This window comes from Bos indicus, chromosome 16, assembly GCF_029378745.1.
Source record: "Bos indicus isolate NIAB-ARS_2022 breed Sahiwal x Tharparkar chromosome 16, NIAB-ARS_B.indTharparkar_mat_pri_1.0, whole genome shotgun sequence".
Lineage (NCBI taxonomy): Eukaryota > Metazoa > Chordata > Mammalia > Artiodactyla > Bovidae > Bos > Bos indicus.
Window position 1 is genome coordinate 29856409 of NC_091775.1, and position 7926 is coordinate 29864334.

The following is a 7926-nucleotide window of genomic DNA, read 5'->3' on the forward strand; positions in this document are numbered from 1 at the left end:
TTCCTGCAACACTAAGAATGGAGATGATCCAGAGAATGAATCCTTGAATTGCTCCCAGCAAGTCAAATGGCAGGTGCTCTTGATCCCTAATCCTCCCTGATTTAGGAACTTCCGGGGAGGCACCTTTTGCATACATTTTGCTTCTTCTTATACCAATAATCCATGGTTATTGTAGAAAAATTAGAAATTAGATCAAGTGGAAAAATGAACATTGCCTTTAATCCCATCACCTAAGGAGAACCAGTGTGGCTCTTTTGGAATGTGACTCTACACCTTTTTTTTCCTATGCATTAAGGCACATCTTAACCTTAATTTTTAAAACAGGTATGAACTCATGCTGTATGTAAACAGGTCAGGTTGTGTATGAACAGGAGATGCAAAAACCAAAATAATTCTGTTTTAGGATTGTGGGATTATTTGCGGTTTTCAATTCATTCAAAATTATTTTTTAATGTTGTTATTTCATCTTTTCAGTGGGAAAAAAGTTGTAATTACAGGTCACTTCTAATGGGATTTGGCTTAATGTCTGTATTAGTTTTTTTTTATTGCTGCCATAACAATTTATCACAATTAGTGGCCTAAAGCAAAACAAATTTGTTATCTCACATCCTGTGGGTCAGAGATCTGAGTGGACCAAGCTGGTTTCTGTGCTCCAGTCCCACAGGCCAAATCAAGGTGTCAGCTGATCTGGGTTCCTATCTGGAAGCTCTGTGGGGAGAATCAACATCGAGTCTCGTTTAGGTTGTTGGAAGAATTTGGTTCCATGTAGCTATAGGACTAAAGTCCCTTTTCCTTGATGACTGTCAGCTGGGAGTCATTTTCACCTTCTGAAAGTTACTCGCATTCCCTGGCTCATGGAGCTTTTCATCTTGAAACCCACAATGGAAGATCAAGCCCTTCTGAAGCTTTGAATCTCTTGACCTCCCGTTCTGCCTCCAGCTGGAGAGTTCTCTGCTTTTGTTCTGAATAATCCAAGATAATCTCCCTATTTTAAGATCTGTAGCCTTAATTACATTTGCCATGGCCCTGTGCCATGTAAAAGGACATAGTCACAGGTTCTAAGGATTGGGAGGCATGGACATATTTGGAGAGAATATTCTGTCTGTCTCCCTGTGCTGATGAGCACATCCTAACGTGTTGAAATGGAACCAATCTCCTCGATGTTTTTTAGCTCATGTGGAATGATGTGAGCAGGCCCATCCTTGCTACTGATTGCATGTGACTGTCTGAGAGTCCACAGTCCTTTTGGAGTCGCAGATACATCACTGGGTAACTGGGAGAATTCTTTGGATGGTTTTGATATGCTTCTTGTAGAGACAGCGAGTGTATGACCTGGTACTCACAACAGGCCAAGTGGCAGTTCTTCATTCTGTTGTCTTAGGAAGGTAATATAGCCACTTACAAGTCAGAGACAAATCTTCTCTCCCTACCTCCAACAATAGGCTTGCCATGTCCTCAAATCCTGGCTGTTTTTTTCCCTCTGCTATTCAGATGCTATTAATTAGCTTTGTACATCAACATAGAAAAGCCATGACTTCAGTAAGTCAGACCTAAGGAAACCCCACTGAGCAGAGAAAGTAAGAATGGTAGAATTGCCAGATGTGCATGTTAATTAATTCCTGTGTCATCAGCAGAGTATGCTTACTGGGGCATGTTGAATCTCTGCTCCATAGATTTGCATTGCCTCAGTCTTGATTTCTTCATCAGAAAAAATGGGAATAATAATACCTACCTCAAGAAATAGTTGCAAGAATTTAGTGACATAAAGTATAAGATGTTGCCTAGCATGGCTGCCAGGTTCAGATTGAACGCTCAGTAAATGCTCACTTGCCTGCCCTGTCCCCAGAACCATCCCCTAGAAGTTGGGGGTCCTTGGTCACCCCCCTTCTTCAGATCATTATGTTGCTCTCATTCCCCATTATTGTTCCCTCTCTCCTATGTAAAGAACACTAGAAAATAAATACAGGGACTTCCCCGGTGGTCCAGTGGTTAAAAAGCGGCCTTCCAATGCAGGGGATGCAGGTTTGATCCCTGGTTGGGGAACTAAGATCCCACATGCTTTGAGGCAAGTAGACCCTTGTACAGCAACTACTGAGCTGTGCACTCTGGAGCCCACGTGCCACAATGAAAGATCCTGCATGCTGCAACCAAGACCTGATGCAGTCAAAAAAATAAAAAAAAATTTTTAAAGAAATTAAATACACAGACACAAAGTGAAACATCACTTCTATTTTATTTCAGCAGATTATCTACATGCAATTATTTTCTTTTTGCTAAGTTTCAGAAAACCATGTAAATACATGTGAGTTCTGGTGATAAGTTCTCTAAAACAGTGGAGGAAATAACCTAAATAGTTTAGCACAGCAATGCTCTGTCTCCAGAGGAGCAGAGGAGTGGGTGAGAGTAGGGTTGTCCGATCCCCGGGGCGATGAAGTCCCAGAGCCAAATCCCAAATCCTTCTTTTTAAAAGGAAATGGTGGCCCAAAGGGCACAGTTTATGGCCCTATCAGATCCAGAAATCAGGGGTCCCAATTCCCTGCCACTGCCCCTAGGCTAAAGCCCTTCACCCTCCCTTCTAGCACTCTCTCAGGGGAATGGGGACCCAAGTATATTTACAGAAGCCCAGAACAGGCCAACATTTTGGTAAGTGGGGATTCTTTTTGGATTTTCTCCTTGCCTAGGGGGAACAGAGGGATTTTTTGTTTTGTTTTGTTTTAATTCATCATGTGATAGAGTAAGCCAGTCGATTTTCCCAGTTCTCATTATAGGGTGTGTTGTCCCATACTCAGTTGAGAATTTGCTAGAGAACAGAAACTCGGAGCTGACAGTCTGTCCATGCTCAGCTGTATCCTTTAACAAGTTGGCTGAAATTTCCTTCTACGGCGCTGCCACCCGGGTTGCATTAGTTACTCATGTAAGTGCTCAGGGCGAGTGATGGACAGCAGGGCAAGAAACGGAAGAACACACAAGAAAGTTACAAGAGGTGCACTCGGTTGATGCAGGGCTAATTTGCTAAGTAGAAAATTAAGACCTGTGTTAAGACCTGCTTTGTGCACGTGCCTAGTCAGAGGCCTTCATGCTACACTCCACACCTACGGCTCCAGCTTCCTTGGCACAAGCGCCCCATCTGAAGCACAGCTGCACGTCTGCACCCTCATGTTGGGCAGGCTGACCACATGGGGCTGGAGTCGGCCTCCCTCCTGGATGCTGACAATCATGGGCAGCGAGGTTGTCTCTGAGGCGATGCACTGTCGAGGCCCCAGAAAAGGCCACTTGAAGGTCAGGGACTCTGGGGGCTGCTGGCAGGTGCCCACACACTCATAGGCCAGGAAGCCTGGGGGCTCCAGGACCCAATTCTCAGCCCACTTCATCCCCTGCAGGTCAATGTACATCTCCTGGCGGCAGCAGCGGGTGCCCTTGGTCACTGGTGCCTTAGGATCACAGTTTCCTTGAGCTCTGGGGGTGCGTGACAAAGAGAAGCAGAGTCAGAGGTCAGCTGGGAGAGCAGGCATCAGAGAGCCAAGGGCAGGGCCTAGTGGGGCATGTGCAGGTAGAATTATGATCCATCTCTCACTACAAAAGATCTGGAGGACTTCCCTGGTGGTTCAGTGGTTAAGAATCCCCCTGCCAATGCAGGGGACGTGGGTTCGATCCCTGGTCTGGGAAGATTCCATATGCCTGCTGCTGCAGCTGCTAAGCTGCTTCAGTCGTGTCTGACTCTCTGCGACCCTATAGACGGCAGCCCACCAGGCTCCCCTGTCCCTGGGATTCTCCAGGCAAGAACACAGGAGTCGGTTGCCATTTCCTTCTCCAAGGCATGAAAGTGAAAAGTGAAAGTGAAGTCGCTCAGTCGTGCCCAACTCTTAGCGACCCCATGCACTGCAGCCTACCAGGCTCCTCCGTCCATGGGATTTTCCAGGCAAGAGTACTGGAGTGGGGTGCCATTGCCTTCTCCACATGCCTGGGAGCAACTAAACCCATGTGCCACAACTACAGAATGCTGCGTGCCTAGAGCCTGTGCTCTGTAATGAGAGAAGCCACCACAACGAGAAGCCCACACACTACAACCAGAGAGTAGCCACCACTCACTGCAATTAGAGAAAGCTCGCACAGCAATGAAGACCCAGCACAGCCAAAAATTAATTAATTAATTAAAATGTAAAAACAATATTTGTGATAAGTGTGGAATGAATAAACATATCTGAAACATAAGTCATAAATCGGTTACTGTTTTTTAATGGTCTCCTATTATGTCAGGCACTGAACTAGGTACTTTCAGCATCATCCCTATTATACTTGAGGACACAGAGACCAAAGATGTTAACTGACATGCCAGAAGCTCTGCGGCCAGTAGAAAGCAGAGTTAAATGAACCTAGGCTGTATGATTGCAAAGGCCCTGCTATTAACCTCTCTACTACCCAGCAAGGTCCACTCCAAAGCCTCATCTACTCCAAATAGCTAATTTGTCCCATGAGGAAAGAATTCAGGAAAGATTTTCAACCTTGTGCTATGCTTAGTCACTCAGTCATGTCTGACTCTTTGTGACCCCATGGACTGTAGCCTGCCAGGATCCTCTGTTCTTGGAGATTCTCCAGGCAAGAATACTGGAGTGGGTTGCCATCCCCTCCTCCAGAGGATTCTCCCAACCCAGGGATCGAACCCAGGCCTTCCGCATTGCAGGTAGATTCTTTACCATCTGAGCCACCAGGGAAGCCCTTAGTAACCACTAATGGCTTTTAATCTTTCAAAGAATTAATTAGAGAAAAGGGTAGAGTGAATATAGATGATTACAATAATGAATATGTAACAATGATAACATAAAACCCATTGAAAATATATGAAGGTATTTCAACAAAATGTTTAAATAATAAAAATGTCTGCCATTAGAAACTCTGACATAGGGTGAGGAACCAGTTGCATCCTGGGGTTATCGGCCTCTGCTCCCCAGCTGGTCTCGCCCACCGAGGGGCCTGGACCACCCAGTCCACCCGCAGCCTGCCCCCGGGCCTACCCGTAGTCCCTGAGATCCAGGGTGTGCAGCTCCAGCTGGGGCTCCCCCTGCCGGCCGCTCGACGGCCCCTGGGGGGCGAAGCGGACCAGCCTGTGGGCGCTGGAGGCCAGCGGGCCCAGGTGCTCCCGCTGCACCAGCACCTGCAGGAGCAGCGGCTGCCGGGGGCTGCGCAGCTGCTGCCAGAAGTTCACCGCCTCGGTAACGTCCAGGGCCTTCCAGCCGCTCTCGTGGATGGTCACCAGCCTGCGACACCGCACGGAGGGAGACACAGGCCCGCGCTCAGGCGTGGGGACTGGGACTGCCCGGGGTGGCCCCGGGGGCGGCACCTCTCCCACCCGCTCCCGGGTGTCCCCGCCGGGACCGAGCCGCCCCTCCTCCCGCCCCGGGCCCAGCCCTCCTTCCCTCCCCCCAGCCCCACACCGCAGCCGCGACCTCCGCACCTGGAGTCGATGAGGGCGGTGCGGTTGGAGCCGTCCTCGCGGACGTGCAGCCACTGGACGGTGACCCGGGCGCGGTCGCTGCGCGGGAAGAGGCGCTCGTGTCTGCGGAGCGCGGCCCTGGGGACCGGCTCCTGGAAGAGGCGCAGCACGGCCTGCACCAGCTCGCTGCGGGGCGGCAGCCGCTGCTCCATGTCGAACACCAGCAAGTATGAGGACGCCTCGGACTCCAGGAACCTGCCGACCACCTCTGGGGACAGGAGTGGGGTCAGCGGGGCCCCTCTGAGCACCAGGCGAGGTCTGAGGGTGCGGGGCCACTGAGGTGGTGGCCAGGCTGGGAAAGACCAGCCCCCTGTTCTATCCCCTTGGGCCAAGGCCAATTACCTGAAAATCCATCTTGTTTTTAACAACCTCGGCTGCCTCAGCTGAGATGCTGAAGACCAGACTCCTCACCTGGGGGCACCTGGCCTTGGGTGTAGCTCTGGGCACTGAAGAAGTGAGTCCAGGCCAAGGGAGGTAAGAGGCTGAGTAGGACGCAGGATGCCAGCTTCCCTGACAGCTGAATAGCTCCCCGTCACTTTAGTGTTGTTCCTACACCTTTCCCTCCACAATAATATTTCCCTCCACTTTAATATTCATATTGCTGTGAGATGGGGCAGATAGTCACATCAGTGTTCCAGAGTAGCAAACAGAAAAGAAAACTGTGATTGTAAAGCCGTTTGCTCAAGGTCAGGCTACTAGTATCAGAGTGAAAAGGGAACCTGAGAAGCCCTGACTGGACCACAGCTCCCTGAGGCTTCCCAGCCAGGGTTCTTGCCACACCCACCCTCTCCCATTGGCTCTGCTTTCTCTTCTCCATCCTCATCTTCTCTGATGCCTTGGCTTTGTCAGCCGGTCCAGCCTGGCCCAGCTCCTCCTGGCCCTGAGGGGCGGGGTCCTCAGCGCAGACGGAGACCAGGGGCCCAGGCCCGCAGTTCTCACAGGCCATGGTCCCCCCTCACCACCCTGTGGACCCTACACCCCAGACAGCTCCCCAGTCCTCACCACCACAAGGATCAGGCTGCAGCAGGAGGGCAGGCCTCACCTCGGAAGTTCTGGCTGAACCTCTTCCCCCGGGAGCGAGCCCCATGGCCACGCTGCAGCAGGGCCACGTACTGGGTCCTCACGTGGGCGGGGATGACCAGCCCCTCCACGGTGGCCTTGTCCACGATCGGGACCTTGCTGAGGTGCAGCTGCTGCAGCAGGCTGTCCAGGATCCACTCCTCCATCAGGGCCACCCCGGGGCCAGCCAGGGGCAGCGCCCAGAGGGCCCAGCAGAGCCACAGGGGCTGCATGGCGCTGCTGGGGAGAAGGAGGGGCAGAGTGGACGTGTCCCCAGAGGAGGCTCCAGGAGGGTCCCAGCAGCGGGGTGTGCTGAGAGCCAGGCTGGGCCAGCTTTATAGCAGCCCTGGGCTGGGCCAGGGTGGTGGGAGGGGGGAGAGGCTGGGAGGAAGGGAGGTCACACCCTTCAGACCTCCTGGGAGCTCAGCATCCAGACAGGTCCCTGAGCCTGAGGAGGGGGCTGTCTAGAAGGGCACAAAGGGCTGTCTGGATGCCACACAGAGCTGGGGCCTCTGACCACTGGTCTCTCGCAGCTCAATAATAATTTTAGTGCCTGTTGAATTTCCCTGATCCTACCCTAGTCCTTAGTCTATGAAAACGTGAGCCTACCCTGTGACAGTGAGTGTCCCATTAGCCAGCTATTTAAGTCTCATTCCTGAAGGCCAGTCTGGGTCTAGGTTTGCTCACTGACAGGAAGGAAGGAGGGAAAGTGTTCTGCATTGCTGCCTCTTCTACGCCAGGCCCTGTTAAGGCACTTTCACAGAAGCCCCTCGAGTCACCGCCCTCCTTTCTTCAGTGCATGCAAGCCCTCTCCCACTCTTTTCACAGTCCCTCAGGGGACTCTGTCCTCCCCCGTGGCAGAAAGAAACTAGACGCCATAAGGACAGGACAGCTGGCAGCTCAGCTCTGCTGGTTCCAAGAGAAGTACTTTCTCCAAGTGTCTCTGCAACCACAGGACTGCAGAGAGGTTTCCCCCCACCCCACACGCATAGCATGGTTCTGGGGAGCCCTCTGAGCAGTGACCCTACCTTGGGTACATGGCGTCAGCGCTCAGTTTGAGCCCAAGTCATGCCCAGATTCAGAATACAGGAGAGGAATCTGGAAAGCAGAGGTCAGAGCTGCCCGGAGTCACATCCTGTCCAAAGTCACAGGTGTGAGCACGTGGGGAGAGAAGCCCCGGTGCTGCCTCAAACACACAGTTGAGACTGGTAGGGCTTAATGGTGGGCCTGCTGCTCGCTGGCTGTTTGACCTGAAAGCTCCCTAACTTCTCAGTGCCTCGGTTTCTCCTCTGAAGGAGGTGATGACAGGTCTACTTCCTAAGGCTAGTGTGAAAGTGTTAGCCACTCAGTCGTCCAACTCTTTACGACCTCATGGA

At 51.7% G+C, this 7926-nt stretch overlaps 1 protein-coding gene across 2 annotated transcripts; it reads right to left on the minus strand.

Moving 5' to 3' along the window:
- Nucleotides 1–2214: 2214 nt before the first annotated feature.
- Nucleotides 2215–6783, minus strand: LOC109570125 (left-right determination factor 2-like). 2 transcript variants are annotated; one of them, XM_070768058.1, is made up of 5 exons: nucleotides 6534–6783; nucleotides 5669–5699; nucleotides 5453–5569; nucleotides 5013–5255; nucleotides 2215–3456 (listed from the first exon to the last, which is right to left on the minus strand). In XM_070768058.1, the coding sequence occupies exons 1-5, from the start codon at nucleotides 6781–6783 to the stop codon at nucleotides 3093–3095; spliced, it is 1005 nt and encodes a 334-aa protein (XP_070624159.1). In that variant the 3' UTR covers nucleotides 2215–3092. The 2 variants fall into 2 exon arrangements, with proteins under 2 accessions (XP_070624159.1, XP_070624158.1); XM_070768057.1 differs by having other exon boundaries at nucleotides 5453–5699.
- Between the last annotated feature and the right edge of the window lie 1143 nt (nucleotides 6784–7926).